General features: G+C 38.7%; 1 protein-coding gene across 2 annotated transcripts in view; it reads right to left on the bottom strand.

Moving 5' to 3' along the window:
* ASXL2 (ASXL transcriptional regulator 2) overlaps positions 1-19,757 on the bottom strand; it is a 141,965-nt gene that overhangs the window by 54,077 nt on the left and 68,131 nt on the right. For both annotated transcript variants that reach the window (XM_028099391.2, XM_088026356.1), the window contains 2 exons: positions 4,619-4,727; positions 906-1,056 (listed from right to left, as the gene is read on the bottom strand). In XM_028099391.2, the coding sequence (XP_027955192.2) occupies positions 906-1,056; positions 4,619-4,727 (260 nt within the window). The remainder of the gene's footprint in view (positions 1-905; positions 1,057-4,618; positions 4,728-19,757) is intronic.

The following is a 19,757-nucleotide window of genomic DNA, read 5'->3' on the forward strand; positions in this document are numbered from 1 at the left end:
CCAAAGGCACTTAAAACTAATGAATCAAGGATTCCCACAAACATAACTCTAGCTTCTAGATCCAAAAACAGCTCACCTGTAACACAAACCGAAGAGGGTACCCAAGCTAGGGAAATTCTTGGATGTCATTTTGTTCTAGAGTATCACTATATCAGTCCTTGTAAAGGAACCATCATGAGTTGGCTCAAATCTGCTCTGCCATATACAGCTAAGTTTATAAATATTGAGGTAAAAACAAGAAGACTCTGACAAGAAGCTACATATAATTAGCAAGAATAGGTAATAAAATTATTCTTAAGTGGAAAATCCATCCCAGGGAAGCTGCAGCAACAGACATTATTCCCTAAAAAATGTTTTTTGGGTAAGCTATGAAGCAAACACCAAGCAGGGGAGAGCAAAGAACAGCAGACTAAATTTAGTCTTCGCTAGTAGAAATGAAAAGCATTCTTTTCCTGGTAAGTAGAGAGCTGTTAGAGCAATAAGTGCTCAAATTTTAGAAGAGAGGATTAAAGAGGCAAATCAGATAAGAGCATCCTTCAAAAAGGCTATGGATGACCAAGAGCTGAATATTAACCCAAGTAAAACCTAGAGAGCCATGTTGTCCAACTGATAGCCACTAGCCACGTGTGGCTATTTAAATTAAAATTTAAAAAGAATAAAAAATTCCATTCCTCAAACTGCCCTAGTTCAAGTGCTCAACAGACATACTGAGCTACTGGCTGTGTTGGGTTGGACAGCACAGACACAGAACATTTCCATCATTACAAGAAAGTCAACTGGATGGTACCAATCATAAAAGGAAAGGAAGAGACAGACTGTCCTGGGATCTGAAAAGAGAGGAGCTACTCACAAGAGCATTTGTACTATAGCATTCAGTACTTTATTGAGAGATCAGGTGGATTTACCTTTCCTTTTCCACCTGCTTTTTTTCCCCTCCTTGTTGCTGCCACCATCACTGCTGCTGCCGCTGTTCTCAGAACTCTGGGAGTCTGACTGACCATCACTGCTTTCTTCCGAACCTTCTGATAGCTCTTTCACCCCATCCGGCACATCCTTCTGAAAATGTAGGCATCCAATTAGGATTAATCATTACCATTTCAGCAAATAGGAATTAAATTTCTTATATGCATTGTTGCAACTTAACTGTGCTGATTAATTTTTAGTATTATAGGATTCAGTAGCAGAACCAGCAATATTTTCTGAATTCCTGTCATCTCTCTTCTTTGGGTCAAATTAGCTAACGTTTCCATCTACATCCAAAGATAAAAATTATACATGACAATCATATGAAAGCACAACAGAGAAATCTAATTTCTTAAATTCGAAACAACTGGGTATATGTAAGTCCAAGTAAATGAGAAGATGTCCAGAACAAAAAAACTATACAATAACAATTTTGTAAAAGGTAGATATACTCATCATCCAAGGATATATATTTGTGTGTATGTACCATTAAGTATTGTGAGTTGAGCTGACTCTGGATAGGAAGAAACAGTGCATTATTTGAATCTAATTGATTCCTAAATAATGGTTAATAAGTAACAAGAGTCAAATACAAAAGGAATAATCTAAATTTTTTTTTTCTATTTTTAAGTAAACTCTTCATGTGGGGCTCACACTTACAACCCCAAGATCAAGAGTCACAGGCCCTACTGGCATGCTCTACTGACTGAGCCAGCCAGGCACCCCAAAAGGAGTAAATTTTTTTAAAAACTCACAGAAATCTTTGGTTTCCACTGAATAATGAGAATGCTAATCAGAAAAGATACCTGTGTCAGCACAGTATGTAAGAGATATAGTAGGATAGGTGCAAGATCAAGAACTAGAAAACTAAGACTTTCTGGAGTTGAACTCTGGCTTTATCTTTGCCTAATTATGCAGTCTGATCAAAGTCTTAACCTCTTATGCCTCAGTTCCCCTGTCTGTAACATGGAGATAATAATACCTACCTTAAAAGATCATTCTGAAATTAAATGAGTTAAATGTAAAATGCTTAGAATAGTACCTGGCATGTAATAAGAGCTCAATAAATATTACCTACTATGTATGTATGTAGTATATAAAAATATACACATGTAAACAAACATATTAGTGAATTTCTAAGTTATGAAACTATGGCTAATTTTTTCCTCAATATATTTTTTTATTTTCCCACATTTTATAATCAGATAAAAAATAATCCTAACATGTGACCCTCCTTCCTACAACTGACACATTATAGCCAAGGTAATAACCTCTCATCTAGTAAGGAACTATTACTTCCCACTTAGGTTTATATCCTCGTGCCATTTCTAAGACATTTCTTATGTCATATGCTTTCTTGAAATACACATCCCATATTTTTCTATCCTTTCCTTCAAAATGTGGAACAACTTTTACATAGTTGCCAGCCAGACCTCCTGACCTGTAGGCTCAACAAGTATTTTTAAGTACAGATGTAATTCTTAAGCTTAAACTTGTAACCCTTCCAGGATCAACTGGCCGGCTGTGCATGCCCTAAATCTCAGAATCATTTCACCCTCCTTTTACCCACTCCATAGGATACATTTTATTTCTCTAATGTCCCTTGCCTCTCTTTAACCGTTCTCATAGTTCAGGCCAATTATCTCTTGTAAACAATCCCTTAAATCTATCCAATTTGAATTATCTTCCTAACACAGATTTGATCATACTATTCTCCTGAAAAACCTCTGCCATCTCCTCAGTGCTCTCTCTCTCTCAAACTGCTAATTCAGGTTTTCAAAAAACCTCCACAATTTGATCTTCACCTAATGTTTACCCCGCCCCCAACTCCTTACCTCACTAGCCCACACAGATGACGGCAACCACTTCAATCTACGCTAGTTTCAAATCCATTCTGAATCGCTCCATCTGTGCCTTTGCTTAAGCTAGTTCCTTATCCTGGAAGGTCCTTCCTCCCATTACTTACCAGCCAAAGTTCAACTAAAATCTTGCAAGTTAAAACAAAAACAAAGGTTTTCTAGATCCTCTTATTCAAAATTAATCTTTATTTCTCTACACTACGACGATGCCTTATAGTACAGAATATCACAGTATGTTTCGGCAGCATATAATTACTTCAATAACTGTGTGCGCATAGAGAGATCAGGGACCACAGTTTATTCTTCTTTATAGTCTCTACAGTGTCCAGCATAGGATAAGCATTTAATTGATGTTATTTTCAATATGGAAGGTCTAGAACAGCTAAAACTTAAAAGCAACGCAAAAAGCTCCCTGTGGGAGTAGAGCCCTGTATCACAGGAAGTTTAACAAAGTATATAAGAAGGAGGTACTACAGGTAAATTAGAACTTTCTTTTTTTTTATGATTTAATTTATTTATTTGACAGAGACACAGCGAGAGGGAACACCAGCAGGGGGATTGGGAGAGGGAGAAGCAGGCTTCCCGCAGAGCAGGGAGCACAATGCGAGGCTCGATCCCAGGGCCCTGGGATCATGACCCGAGCCACCCAGGCGCCCCAAATTAGAACTTTCTAATGTTAGTGGGCTACACACAACCACTGAGCATAGTGATGACTACAGCTCAAAGCTAAAAAGAGGGGACAGAGTCCCATGTACACATGGACAATAGTCAGCGCATGCCAAGTATTAATTCTCCTTCTGCTGATAATTTCCTTTGGCAAACAATCCCTGCATTCATCTGGCAGAGGGCTTACCCTCAACCTCACATCAAGAGTGATCATGAACCTACATATAGCCAGTCAGAAGACTCAATGCATTTGGCAACAGCGATTATTCAGGTATAGACACATGGGCCAAGACACACCAATTAAGCCAAATCAGAACTAACTGAAGGGCTCCCAGTTCAGTTCCTGAAGCTTTCTCTTCAGACTTAACAGCCTGCCAAGCGGGGGTTGACAGTGAAGTCATGTATGATAGGAGAGAGACTGCCTGAGAATAAAGCCAAAAGAAAGCAAAGAGATCAATCCCTGATGACATCATGGGACCTCCTGGATCCGGGCTGAGTTTTCTTAGAATTTACAGTTATATGAACTAATAAACTCTGTTTTAATCAAGCTCCTTTGAGTTGGTTTTCCTGTTTGTGACTGAAGGGACACTGATAAGTCAAGGTGTCTTCTCAGTGCCAGACATAGAAATCAGCAAGACTATTATGGTAAAAAGAACATGAGCTCAGGAATTCAGTCAGACCTGGGTCCATATTCCAGTTCTTATACTATCTGGCAAACACAAAACAAGAAAATGCAATCTTCTGAACTTGGGCGTTGTCCATTACAAAAAAAAAAGAGCCGCAGCTCTGAACTGTAATGGAGAATTAAATAACAAAGTCATATGCTCCAAGGTAACACTCATTACTCAAATGTTCTGAGGTCCTTTAAAAAGTTACTGGAAGTCATTTTCAGTTCATCCTTTCAAGACAGCATTATCATAAAGAATACAAAATAAAGTTAGTTCTCTGGTCTACATACAGATGGCCACAGATTAGTGTAAAAATGTACAGGATACAGAATTGAACATATTACCTCTTCCTGAAAATAAGTTCTTCAAGAACAGAGTTCTGTCTCTATGATACAAATATCATTTAGATGTCATCACTTCATGTTTTTACCTTATAAATGCTGCCCTAACAAAAATATTTACCTTCAAAGTATATACTCCCATTCTACCTGGAACCTTATAGAAGATGCCCTCTTCACCTCGGGAGTTTGTATGCAGCATTGCATTCAGGCATGCAAGAGGGGAAGTCCCACTGCAAAAAAAAAAAAAAAGAACAAGAGGAGCACAATGATTAGTTTTTGTGTCTGAGTATCCTACGTAACACTGACTTAAGATAAAATTAACTGAGCAACATCCTTTGACATAAACACATTTTATAAACTATAAAAAGTCTATCAATCTACGGAGAGGCTTCCATGGAGAAAACAGATGTAAAATTCATCCTCATATAGCTAAAGGAAAGATAATTCTTTCATTTTCTTAATCCTGATCCAATATTTAACATGTAAGAAAACATGGACCTCACAGACCTCACAGAAGTCTTACAAATATATTTTGTAAATATTGTATTTCACTTACAATTTTGTCAATTATACCTCACTAAAGCTGAGATTTAAAACAAACAAACAAAAACATTCTCGACTTCATTTAACACAAGCTTTACAGGCCCAGAAGTAAAACAGAGGGAGGAAAGAACATACCTACAGATTCAAATAAAAATACTAGTCTCCTTAAAATATATATATATTATATATATATAACATATATATGTGTTATATATATATATAAATCTTGCACACTGCTGCAACAGACTGAATCTAAGGTGTGAAATGAATACATTTCTATCATCTCTTGTATTTATTTTTTTATATTTTTATTGATTTAACTGACATATATAATACATTAGTTTCAAGTATACAACATGTATACTTTGCCATGTATATATACATATATATATATAAACACACACACACACACACGTATAATGCAATGGTCTCTTGTACTTAGACCTATCACGGTATCACTTAAAGAGGTATAAAGTAGGTTTTGGAATATTTATCGTCTATGTCGCACCTTGGTTAAATGTTTACTAATTTCAATACACATTTACTGTATTTCTAGAGTTTTAGGCATAAAACTGTAAAAAATATATTATTTTCCTTTCTGTTATCACATTTCATTTTCCTATCTTTTTGTACCTAACATAACAAATAGCAATATAATGGGGCGCCTGGGTGGCTCAGTTGGTTAAGCGACTGCCTTCGGCTCAGGTCATGATCCCGGAGTCCTGGGATCGAGTCCCACATCGGGCTCCCTGCTCGGCGGGGAGTCTGCTCCTCCCTCTGACCCTCTTCCCTCTCGTGCTCTCTATCTCTCATTCTCTCTCTCTCAAATAAATAAATAAAATCTTTAAAAAAAAAAAAAACAAATAGCAATATAATGGAAGATGTGTGGCATCCTTAATTAAAAAAAAATCTCTCCTAATACCTGAGGGATAAGGCAGCTTATTTGCATATTCCCAGCTGTTCTCCCTCTCAGTTCTCTGCTGGTACCACTCAATAACCCAAATAAGCCTACTAGAAGAGGCTGCTAGGGATCTTGGATATACTTAAAAATAGGAGTTCTCTGTGGGGGATAGGAGGACCATGGGTCCATTCTCTTCTGGTACTTGTGCAAGTGTTGAGGGTCAAAAACTGTAAAGAAGAAGGAGAGCAACGAAGAAAATTAAAAAAAAATTGTTTTTCTTTTTTTTTTTTGTTAAAGTATTGAGAGCCTCCAGGCTGCTGCTCATATTTTTATATAATTTGGAATTTCCATCTTAAAAATACACATAACGCAATTCTAGTCAGAGTCCCAAAGTTTATATCAAATAAATATATAAGAAATTTCTGGGGAAAAAATGATGGGAGCCTTCTTAAGAAGATATTAAAATGTACTCTAAGCGACTAGTATTGAGGCAATATGTTTCTAGGACAGGGTAAAGAGGCAAATGAACACCCTGGCCTGTTGTAGAACAAAACAGAACACAGAAACAGATCATAATAAGTGTAAAAGCTGCAAGCTCTGTACCTTTCTACAATTCTGTACCTTTCTGTATTATCTGTGTAGTAGGAAGGAGACAAGGTCATGATCTGGTCACCTGTGGTTTGACTACCTGGCATCTACCTGAACCCTCTTCTGGAGACAGTATCTAAAATTTCCCATAAAACATTATCCCTTTCCCACCCTCATAAAGGTGGCTGAGACAGAATTAATCACAGGTGTAAATCCAAACTGTTAACCCCTACTTCCTGGTTGAAAATGCCAATCAGCATTTCTGTGTGCACCCCATTCTTCCCCACTCCCACAGCGACAGATTCAGGAACGGACAAAGGATTCAATCTGGGGCAACAATCTAAGGAGCTATTTACTTGGGCATTTAAGAAGAGAAACTTGTTCTGCTGAGAAGCTTCAGAAAGAAACTCTTTCTCTTCCCCTGAGCAGTAAGAGGAAGTAATGCCTAAAACTTTCAATCATGTGACCATGAGGAAAATATCTGGGACTGGGGTAAACAACACACAGGACAGACAAAAGAAGCGTTAGGTAAGGATTATAGGGAAAAATACAACACCCAAAAAGGCACTGAACTGGAGGGAGGGAGGGGGGTAAAGAAAACAGCAATAATTTTAGCAATATTACTTTTGCCACTGTATCAAGCAATGCCTTGAGTCATCCCTACCTTTGGAATCACTGAGGTTTTTAAGTCATAAGCAACCCAAAAGAGTAGCAAATAAAATAGTTTATGTTAAGTAGTGCTGGAACAGCATGTTATACATCTGGGGAAAATAATTCTCACAGTATACCCAAAACACATTCCAACTGGATTAAAGACCAAAAAGTAAAAAGTAGAAGGTATTAAAAGGAAAATAGGGGGCGCCTGGGTGGCTCAGTTGGTTAAGCGTCTGCCTTCCGATCTGGTCGCGATCTCAAAGTGGTGGGATCAAGCTGCCTTGGGCTACCTGCTCAGCAGGGAGTCTGTTTCTCCCCCTCTCTCTCCCTCCCTGTTTCTGCTCTCTCTCTCAAATAAATAAAATCTTAAAAAAAAAAAAATAGTATACAACCTTCCAGATGGATAAAACTATCTAAATAAGAGAGAAAACCTAAGAACCACAAAAGAGAAACAAATTAACTAAATAAAAACAAAAAGCTCTAGGGGCGCCTGAGTGGCTCAGTCGTTACGTGTCTGCCTCCCGCTCAGGCCATGATCCCAGGGTCCTGGGATCGAGCCCTGCATCAGGCTCCCTGCTCAGTGGGAAGACTGCTTCTCCCTCTCCCTCTCCCACTCCCCCTGCTTGTGTTCCCTCTCTCGCTGTGTCTCTCCCTGTCAAATAAATAAAATATTTAAAAATAAATAAATAAATAAAAAGCTCTACGTAGGGAAAAAAAAACAAGATCAACCAAACTATAGAAAGTATACGAAGCTGAAATAAGTAACTGCAAAAAAAATAGCAGACAAAACAATGAAGAGTCCAGAGAGCTGCTTTTAGGAAAACACAAACAACCAATTTAAGAAAATGGATAAAGGATAGAATAAATGATCGCAAAACATGCAACATAAATGGTCACTGGAACACATGGAGAAGCCCAAACTTATTAGTGATCAAAGGAGAAAAAAAAAATCAAGATACCATTGATCAGACTGGAAGACATCAAATGAATCCAAGTCTTAGTTAACGGTACTGTTAATCAATTGCCTGATTTTGATATTGTACTATAGTTATATGATGTTACCACTGGAGGAAGCTGAGTGACATAAGCATGAGACTATTTTTCCATTTTCCTGTGAGTCTATAATTACTTTAAAATAAAAAACACGGGCACCTGGGTGGCCCAGTCAGTTAAGCATCCGACTTGAGCTTAGGTCATGATCTTGGGGTCCTGGGATGGAGCCCCACATCAAACTCCCTGTTCAGCAGAAAGTCTTCTTGTCCCCCTCCTCCCCTCCCTGACCATGTGTGCTCTCTCTCAAATAAATCTTTTTTTTAAAGATTTTATTTACGTATGTATTTGAGAGAGTGAGAATGAGAAAGAGAGAGAGCACATGAAAGGGGGGAGGGTCAGAGGAAGAAGCAGGCTCACTGCTCAGGAGCAGTGAGCCGACGCGGGACTCGATCCCGGGACTCCAGGATCATGACCTGAGCCGAAGGCAGTCGCCCAACCAACTGAGCCACCCAGGCGCCCTCTCAAATAAATAATCTTTAAAAATAAATAAGTAAATAAAAAACAAAAAAGCAAATGAATTGATAAAATCCATTGTTAGTACAGTTATGGGCAAATGAGTACTCCTCATAGACTGTTGGCAGAAGCAGAAACTGCTACCTTCCCCACCCCATCTCAATTTTGCCTTAGGGAAGAAACATGGAAGTATCCACTGAAATGAAAAATATTAGGGCCCAGTGATCCAACAATCCCATTTCTATCTATCCTACAAAAATAAGGCCACAAAGACTTACGGCCATATATGGAAGGATCATATCCAGCATTGTTAAAAATGTCAAAGCACTGAAAATGACTTCAAAGTCCAATATGGGAATGGTTGACCATATGTTAGTAAAGTAACCAACAGGACATGCACGAATCAATAACAACTACATTAACAAGTGCTAAATTCTAAGAAGCATTCTGTTTAGCCCTCACAACAATCCTTTGAGGCAGGCAAAATTGTTATGCCATTTTTATAAATGAAAAAACTAACATATATAAGGTTGTTAAGATTAGTAAATAGTGAACCCAAGATTCCAGTAAGAAGAAACAAAACAGAAGCATAACACGAAAAAGACTGCTTAGAAAGAAAATAAGACCAAGTGAAAAGACATGTTATCTGTAGTTCAATAATCCATCTGGTAAAAGTTTGCCCCATCGAATGGTATTCGATCCCAGTATTAAGTAGCCACTCTGTTTAGGCCAATAAACTAGGGTCTGTGGGTAGCTCCAAGGAGGAAATCTTTCTTAGCTCAGAAAAGGGAAGACAGATGAAGGAACAAAGCCATAGCACACCATAATCAGTGCTAAAAATAGAGACACAGGTCCACAATCACTGAACCACAACAGTTACGACCAAATGTTTTAGGCATAAAAATCTTTTGAATTTTAGAAAAGTAACATGATATGCCATCTATTATGTAACACCATCAGGAGGACTAGGGACAGCATCCCATAACCAAATACACTGAAACATAAATATTTACACTAAATGGGATAAACTAATAATATATATAGTTTTATGTCAGTTTAAGAGAAGTGCTATTGTCAAACGAGTTTGGTATCAAATGTATGAAAAAAACTTCTTTCAAGCATTTTGGATTTTAGAATTATGGAATAGAAACTGCAATTCTGTATATTTAAAGTACTTCAGGGGTGGCCTGGCTGGCTCAGTCAGTAGAGTCTGCGACTCTTGATCTCCAGGTTGTGAGTTCGAGTCCCATCTTGAATGTAGGGATACTTTAAAAAAAGAAAATCTTTGGGGCACCTGGGTGGCTCAGTCGTTAAGCGTCTGCCTTCGGCTCAGGTCATGATCCCAGGGTCCTGGGATCGAGCCCCGCATCGGACTCCCTGCTCAGCGGGAAGCCTGCTTCTCCCTCTCCCACTCCCCCTGCTTGTGTTCCCTCTCTCACTGTGTCTCTCTCTGTCAAATAAATAAATAAAATATTTTTAAAAAAAAAGAAAGAAAGAAAGAAAATCTTTGAGTTGCCTGGGTGGCTCACTCGGTTAAGTGTCTGCCTTTGGCTCAGATCATGGTCCCAGAGTCCTGGGACCAAGTCCCACACTGGGCTCCTTGCTCAGCACCTCTCCTTCTGCCTCTCCCCCTGCTTGTGTTCTCTGTCTATGTCTCTGTGTAAAATAAATAAATAAGTAAAATCTTTAAAATAAAAGAAGAAAATCTTTAAAAATAATAAAGTACTTTAACTCAGAGAAAGAAACAAATAATGTGATCTAGGATCTAGTACCTAGAACCCCAAAAAACAAAAACAAACCAAAACCAAAACAAAACAACCCAACCCAAACCAAAAAAACTCCTTAAAGTAAAACCCAAGAAATTAAAGTAAATGGTACACACATCTGGTGAAAAGATGTGGTAAAAATCATTCAAACACCATCATAATACTTTCCTTGCAAATCTGGGTATAATTTTCCTTTAAAGGAAGTAAGTTTGGAATAACCCACGAGATATGCAAACACTATACTGTTGTTTTTTGGGGTTTTTTTAATATATTTTTTTGAAGATTTTTATTTATTTATTTGACAGAGAGAGAGACAACGAGAGAGGGAACACAAGCAGGGGGAGTGGGAGAGAGAGAAGCAGGCTTCCCACTGAGCAGAGAGCCGGATGTGGGGCTCGATCCCAGGATCCTGGGATCATGACCTGAGCCGAAATCAAGAGTCAGATGCTCAACCAACTGAGCCACGCAGACACCACCAGAACACTACACCATTTAAAACAAAATTTTAGATTTGGTTTCAGGAAAATGTAAAAAGTCAGAATCCTGGCAGAGTTTATTTTTATGAATAATGAAGCAATGGCAAGAAGTATAATAGGGTACATTTCCCAAGATGGCAGGAATAGATCTTCAAGGAAAATAACTCCAGAATTACATAATGAAATAAAAATAACTGAGTAACTCCAAGAAATAAGTACCGTCTGAATGGTCAATAACACCCTGGTACTGAGGAGATCAATGCCATGGCAAAGTCAAATACAGTACAGTATGAGGGAAGTCCTGACACCCAAAGCAGCTAAAGCTACAATACCTCAAAGATTACAGAATTATCATGAGACAATGCAGCTTCTAATTTTTCTTACCCATGCTCAAGACAGCAGAGTTGGGGAAGAAGGTTAGGAAAGGAAAAAGTGCAGTGCTGTAATTTTATGCTGAATCCACCTCATGTAAGGAAATACAAGTAAGATGTTTCATACACAAAGCCCAAGAACAGAAGTAACTTTAGTTATACTGCCAATGACCTTATTTAGTTCCCTTTACAGGAAAAGTGGTTACTTAGCAGTGACGAGGAGGGCTGACAGACCTGAGGTTTGTAATTACACTGCTCAGATGAAGCATTAAATATAGTAACTAAGGAAAGGAGATATCACCTTGTAGCAAAAAGAGCCAGATTTAGATATTCACGAACCCATCCCAATTCAGATCTGACAGTGGCAATGGGCAAGTCACTTTAAATACCCTTAATCTTCATTTTCTCCTCTGTAAAATGGATGTAATACCACCTACTTTGTAATTTGACTGCACAGATTACAGATAATATATATATAAAGTGTAGTCAGAGAAGAGATTCAGTAACCGTGGTCATTACCCTAACAACTTGCTCCTCCAGTCCAGTCTCATAGTGTTCCAGTGTTCCCTGTCTCAAGTGATAGTCAATCACCTCCACTCCCATCAATTCTTCACTCCAAAGTCAGGGGAAACTTTTTTTTTTTTTAAGATTTTATTTATTTGACAGACAGAGAGAGCACAAGTAGGCAAAGAGGCAGGTAGAGGGACAGGGAGAAGCAGGCTCCCTGCGCAGGACTTGATCCCAGTACCCTGGGATCATGACCTCAGGCGAAGGCAGACATTTAACCGACTGAGCCACCCAGGCGCCCCCAGAGGAAACTTTTAAAAACAAATATGATCATGCCACCTTGCCAAACTTAAAATTCATCCATGACATCATAATGCTCTTAGAATCAAATTTTTACTATGACCTGACCATTTTCCCACACCCTCTGCTCCCGCCTGCTCTAGCACAACCCGAATCTAATAGGGAGAAAACATCAGACATATCCAATTTGAGGGACAGACTACTAAAGAGCTGGCCATCTTTAAAAATGCCAAGGTCATGAAAGACAAAGATTAAAGAACGGCACCGCATTAAAGGAGGCTATAAAGACACGTGGAAACTAAATGCAAAGGCAATGTGTGAGCCTGAATTAGGATATCAGGGGAAGAATTACCAAATCTGAATAAAATCTGTTGATTATATAGTAGTAATATTATATCAGTGTTAGTATTCTGATTTTGAGAGGTACATTGCGGTTATGTAAAAGAATGTACTTTCCCTTTGAAAACACACTGTGAAGTGTTTAAAGGTGAATGGGGCATCAAGTCTACAATTTATTCTGACATTTAAGAAATACAAATTAGATAGAATGATAGAGAAAGAATAAAATGTTGACATTTAGGGAATTCAGGTAGAAGTTATATAAAAATTCTTTGTACCACTTTTGCAACTTTCTTAGTCTGAAATTATATGTCAAACAAATAAATAAAAAGCTAAAAGCATGCACCGTATGAGAAAAGTTATCCAAAAAAAACATGGACCAATGAAAAAGTATGAATTACTGAAAAATGCTACAATATGGATTAACCTCAAAACCCACATATCATTCCATTTATACGAAATATCCAGAAATGGTCAATCTACAGACAAAAAGTAGACTAGGGACTGGCAGTGGGGACCTGTATTAACTGTATACATGTGTTAGGGATCTTACTGGGAAATGGAAATATTCTAAAACTGGATTATGGTGATGGCTGCACAATCCAGTAAACTTACTAAAAATCGCTGAATTCTACACTTAAAATGAGTGAAGTTTATAGTATGTATACCATACCTCAATAAAGTTGCTTCTGCTTTTTAAAGGTTTTTTTTTAAGATTTTATTTATTTATTTGAGAGAGAGAGAGAGAGTACATGAGAGGGGGGAGGGTCAGAGGGAGAAGCAGACACCCTGCTGAGCAGGGAGCCCGATGCGGGACTCAATCCTGGAACTCCAGGATCATGACCTGAGCTGAAGGCAGTCGCTTAACCAACTGAGCCACCCAGGCGCCCTGCTTTTTAAGGTTTTATTTATTCTAGAGAAAGAGAGAAAACATGAGAGGGAGTAGCGGCAGAGGGAGAGGGAGAGAGAAAATCTCAAGCAGACTCCACGCTGAGCACGGAGCCTGACGCAGGGCTTGATCTCATGACCCTGAGATCAAGACCTGAGTCGAAATCAAGAGTTGGTGGTTCAATCAACGGAGCCACCCAGGTGCACCAATAAAGTTGCTTTTCGAAAAAAAAAACAAAAAACGTGGAAAAGAAGTTAATCTGGTTTCTCATTCACTGAACATTTACAGAGGAGCTATCATGTAAGCAAAAGGTAGTAAGTGTTGGTGATATAAGAGAAAGCAGGGGCGCCTGGGTGGCTCAGTCGTTAAGCATCTGTTCCGCTCAGGTCATGTTCCCAGGGTCCTGGGATCGAGCCCCGCATCGGGCTCCCTGCTCCGTGGGAAGCCTGCTTCTCCCTCTCCCACTCCCCCTGCTTGTGTTCCCTCTCTCTGGCTGTCTTTCTCTCTGTCAAATAAATAAAATCTTTAAAGAAAAAAAAAGAGGAAGCAGAGGTTTCCGTAAGTACACATTCTTACATTTAATGCAAAAATAACAGGAGGTGCCTGGGTGGCTCAGTCGGTTAAGCGTCTCCCTTTTTTTTTTTTTAAAGATTTTATTCATGGGCACCTGGGTAGCTCAGTTGGTTAAGCAACTGCCTTCGGCTCAGGTCATGATCCTGGAGTCCCCGGATTGAGTCCCGCATCCGGCTCCCTGCTCGGCAGGGAATCTGCCTCTCCCTCTGACTCTCTTCCCTCTCATGCTCTCTCTCATTCTCTCTCTCTCAAATAAATAAATAAAAATATTTTTAAAAAAAAAGATTTTATTCATTTGAGACACAGATACAGAAAGAAGAGAGAGCATGAGCAGGGGGAGCGGCGGAGGGAGAGGGAGAAGCAGACTCCCCGCCAAGCAGGGAGCCCGATGCGGGGCTCGATTCCAGGACCCCAGGATCATGACCCGAAGGCAGACGCCCAACCATCTGAACCACCCAGGCGCCCCAAGCGTCTAACTCTTGATTTGGGCTCAGGTCATGATCTCTGGATCAAACACTGAGCCCCCAGTCAGGCTCCATGCCCAGATTCTCTCGCCCCCCGTCTCTATGCCCCTCCTCCTGCTGCCGTGCCCTCACACACTCTCTCTGTAAAAAAAAATGAATTAATAATAAAAATAATGGAACTGGCACTGAGCAGAGCCAGATGATATGTCTTTATTTCCTAGCGCGTGCACACACACTGTACAATCACTTAATTTATGATTAACTGATATTTCCTTCCTACCAGAGAGATGAGGCAAGTTGGTGCTAGTTTTAAATGTGCAGTAACAAGGGCGCCTGGGTGGCTCAGTTGGTTAAGCGACTGCCTTCGGCTCAGGTCATGATCCTGGAGTCCTGGGATTGAGTCCCACATCGGGCTCCCTGCTCAGCAGGGAGTCTGCTTCTCCCTCTGACCCTCTTCCCTCTCATGCTCTCTCTCATTCTCTCTCTCAAATAAATAAATACAATCTTTAAAAATAAATAAATGTGCAGTAACAAAAAAATTTAACCATATTTGTAATTTTGCTATCAAGAACTGAACACAATCAGAAATAACTATATACATAGCTATAAAAATAAAATTGACCATCTCAACCACTTTTAACTTCTAAGTGAACACTTTACTTACACTTAAGTATCTTCACACTGTTTATACAACCAAGCTCTAGAACCCTTATCTTGCAAAACTCAAACTCTATGCCCATTAAACATCTCTCTATTTCTCCCCTACATCCAACCCGTGGCAACCACTCTTCTCTACTTTTTGCCGCTATAAATAGGACTCATATAAGTGGGATCACAGTATTTCCCTTCTTGGGTCTGGTTTATTTTACTTAGTACAGTGTCTTTGAAGTTCATCCATACTGCAGCATGTTAGAATTTCCTTCCTTTTTAAGGCTGAATAATAGTTCACTGATATACATGCCACATTTTCTTTATCCATTCATCCATTAGTGGCTATCTGTGTTGTTTCTCTTTTGCCTATTGTGATTATTGCTGCAAGGAATATTGGTGTAAAAAGATCTATTCAAGTACCTACTCTCAATTCCTTTGTATATATACCCAAAAGCATACTTGCTGGATCAAATAAAATCCTGTAACTCCTACTCATTCTTTACCTTACTTTCAGTTTATGCAACACCTACAGGTAAGAATCAGACGAATCCACAGGTCGACAAGGAGCTTCCCAGGTCATCTAGCCCATTTACTACAGATGCTTAGAGCTCCTCCTAAAACATCATCAGTAGGTCATCATCCAGTCTTTCACACAAGCATATAAGGTGGTGGAGGCTAACTATGGCCTCAAGCATTTCCAATAATTCATAAATTCTTCCTTAAGCTAAGCCAAGTGTGTGTCTTCCCGTAAATCCATTTTTAGTCTTGATTTTTGCTGGGAATCAGTGGCTATCACGGTGAAAAAATCTATGACTTTCTGTACTTTGAATTTTCCAAAATGACCTTGTAATAAGTTATCTTTGTGAGTGGGGGAAAAAAATTAACACTTTGATTATTCTCTAAGACAGCCCTTCAAGTACGTTAAGACTCTTCATAAAATCCTAAACTCTACTCCTTTTCATATTTTTGGTTCTCTCCTCATGGGCATCCTCTCCAAGAGATTTAATAAAATTTAAAAAAAAGAAGAAGAAAAAGAAATTTAATAAATTTAATAAACTTTACAGTCCATCCTTAAAATTAACCACTGAGCGTGGCTCAGTTGGTTAAGCATCTAACTTTGGCTCAGGTCATGATCCCAGGGTCCTGGGATCCAGTCCCACATCAGGCTCCCTGCTCAGCAGGGAGCCTGCTTCTCCCTCTGCCTGCCACTCCCCCTGCTTATGCTCTCTTTCTGACAAATAAATAAATAAAATCTTTAAAAAAATAAAAAATAGGGACACCTGGGTGGCTCAGTCGGTTAAGCACCTGCCTTCGGCTCAGGTCATGATCTCAGGGTCCTGGGATTGAGTCCCAAATCCAGCTCCTTGCTCAGCGGGGAGCCTGCTTCTGCCTCTGCCTGCCACTCTCCCTGCTTGTGCTCACACTCTCTCACACAAATAAATAAAAATCTTTAAAAAATAAAAATAAATTAAAAAAATAAAGGTAGAAAAGCTTTCTAAAAAATAAAAAATAAATTAAAATTAAAAATAAAATTCACCAATGTCCTCCAGTATTTATTATGTCCATTTCAAGCCATTGATAAAAAAAGCTTTAAAGAGACTTCACCAGTCTATTTATTCTTACTGATATTTCCCCTTGCAATAAATTACCCAGCCTAATCTCTAATCCCAATCTCTTGTTCATTTTTCTGTATTCCCTCCTACAGAACAAGCTTGTCAAAACTAGGACTCAATTAATCAGCTTCCCTATCTCTGACTAAACTATTACACATTCTATATTTATCCTTCAAAGTTCAATCCCTGGAATTTCAATAGGATTAAATAACAGGCTCAGACTTCCAAAGTTACAAGAAATGTAGAGTCATCTAGTTCCCCAATGGATGCTTGAATGCCCTATTTCAGGTCAATTTTAAATATACAAAGATAATAAACATGTAAGAATCTTTTGCTTATGTGATATGCTTATACATACATCTATACAAACTCAGAAACATATGTAATCATTATCCACATACAAACTAAAAATTCAGCACCACATAACTTTAAAACTAAGAACTGATTTTTATGGCATGCCTACCCACACAGAACAAAACCAAACTCAACAGCACCATTATGTTGAAAAATAGGGAGTTAAGAAATTACTAAATTAATAAATAATCTTGGTATGTTTTTAATTCACTGGCAATTGTTGTATTCTTAAAAACCCTTTCACTAAAGTCTTTTGTTTGCTCTCTCTTGGTCATGTTAACCAGCAATTCTTCCAACAAGAAATTCATTTGGGTAACAACTAATCTACTTTTAAAAAGGAAGTAACTTAAATATAATGTAAGTTTTTAAATTTAAAAAATAGCATCTGACCCATCCATACGTTAACGAATTAGTTTCTTCAGACTATTTTCCTCCCCAAACATACCATGCAACAAAAGGGAAAGAATCACTGGAAAGGGAAAGGGTGTGCCGGGAAATTTTTAAACAGGCATTTCTGGAGAAGCCCAGTGGGGACCCCAAAATGACAGGTGTGGATTAGCAGAGTAGTGAAAGGGCACAAAACAAGTAAGAGTAATCTAGGACTAGCCTGGAGAGGGAGGTCACAGAAATAAACACAGACTCTGAAAAATTTGTCTCTATACTCTCTCTCTATCCTCTCATCTTTATCTTCCCATTATTGCCTTTTCCCCCACTACCGTTTTTCCAAAAGCATGCTTTGTCCAGTACCTATAAGATGTGAGCAAAACCATTTCATCAAAGGGGTAAAAAAAAAAAACAGAAAAAATATGGTCCAGGGACTCCTGGGTGGCTCAGTTGGTTAAGCGTCTGCCTTCGGCTCAGGGCATGATCCCGGGGTCCTGGGATGGAGCCCCATGTGGGGCTCTCTGCTCAACGGGGAGCCTGCTTCTCCCTCTCCCTTTGCCTGCCGCTCTGCCTATTTGTGATCTCTGTCAAATAAATAAAATCTTGAAAAAAAGAAAAAGAAAAAATATGGTCCAATGGTTGTTTTATTTGACTGATTCTGTTTTATTTTAAAGTAAATACATGAACAAGGTTCAATTATATTTAAATTAGAAAATTACAAACTCTCGATAGAGAAGGACTTCAGAGAACACCATAACTTTTCACCTAATGAGAAATATAAAAGAGTTCTTTAAGAGCCTTACTCAGTCTCCTCATCCCACTCAAAAGTGAGGCAACAGAAGTAGGACTTATATTTTACAGTCAGACAGATGTAGATTTAAGTTTTACCACTAACTCGTTAAGTAATTTCTCATTGCTTCAATGTCTTTAAGAAATAAAGACTTCAGAGGGTTTAAGATTAAATAGATCATATGCATAAAGTACGTGACTCCTATCTTAGCCAATAGCCATTTCCACTACTGATTAACTAAAGCATCCTGCTTTTCAATCTTATGAGAAACACATAATAAAAAGAAAATATAGACTTTGAGAGAAACACAATCCTTCTAGGAAAGGTCACTCTGTAACTACTGCATATAAAACAGTATCATCAACTGCCTTTATTTCAGCTGATCAGGATGCTAACATAACTTGGCTAGGCCAAGTTCCTGAAACAGCACATGTCTCTGAACTAAAGAGGTATAGAGGGTTGCATATGAGGACACACTATTCAGGGTAAAAGAAGTACCAGTGAAGAAAACAAACTAAAAATAGAATACTTGTCAATGTAAGCTACATAGTTCTAAAAGAAATAAGCTGGAGAGAGAACAAACTTCAACAGATTTCATTAAGTACTTCAAAAAATAATTTGTTGGGGTGCCTGGGAGGCTCAGTTGGTTGAGCGACCAACTCTTGATCTTGGCTCAGGTTGTGATCTCGATGTGAGTTCGAGCCCCACCTTGCACTCCACGCTTAGCACGGAGTTGGCTTGTCCCTCTCCCTCTGCCCCTCCCCCCTGCTCTTTCGTGCTCTCTCTCTCTCTCAAATAAATAAAATCTTTATAAAAAGATTAAAAAAAAGGGATACTGGAGCATCAGGAAAGAAGAAGACTAGAAATAAGGGTACATACAAGAGACTACCCTTCTCATGAATTTCTAACTAATACTTGATGATTGAAACAAAAATTATAACATTAAGTGATAAGACCCTAAATGGAATGGCTTCCACACTTCACTTAAAATGGTAAAATGTTCATACCATCAGACTGATAAATCACATATGTACACTGTAATACCCAGAGCAAACACTGAGAAAATTATGCACAGATACAAAGAAACACACTATAAATAAACCAATATGGAATCCTAAAAAAATAACATGAGAAGGCAAGAAAAGAAAAATAGAACAAGAGGGGCACCTGGGTGGCTCAGTTGGTTAAGCCTCTGCCTTTGGCTCAGGTCATGATCTCAGCGTCCCGGGATGGAGCCCTGCATTGGGCTCCCTGCTCAGCGGGGAGTCTGCTTCTCTCTCTGCCTCTCCCTCTGTATGCTCTCTCTGTCTCTAGTTCTCGTTCTCTCTCAAATAAATAAATAAAATCTTTTTCAAAAAGAAGGAGAGTAGAACAAGAAACAGAGGAAACAAACAGAAAACAAATAATAAAATGGCAGGCATAAACTGTATCAATAATCACCTTAAACATGAATGATGTAAATATGCAAATTAAAAGGCAAAGATTTAGCAGAGTTGACTTAAAAACCCCACAATCCAACTATATGCTATTTACAAGAAACATTCCAAATTCAGAGAAACTGGATCTCGCATAATACTTGTGGGAATGTAAA

Source organism: Eumetopias jubatus, unplaced genomic scaffold, assembly GCF_037043125.1.
Source record: "Eumetopias jubatus isolate StellerSeaLion01/CBP00866 unplaced genomic scaffold, mEumJub1_p1.0 scaffold_9, whole genome shotgun sequence".
Taxonomy (NCBI): domain Eukaryota; kingdom Metazoa; phylum Chordata; class Mammalia; order Carnivora; family Otariidae; genus Eumetopias; species Eumetopias jubatus.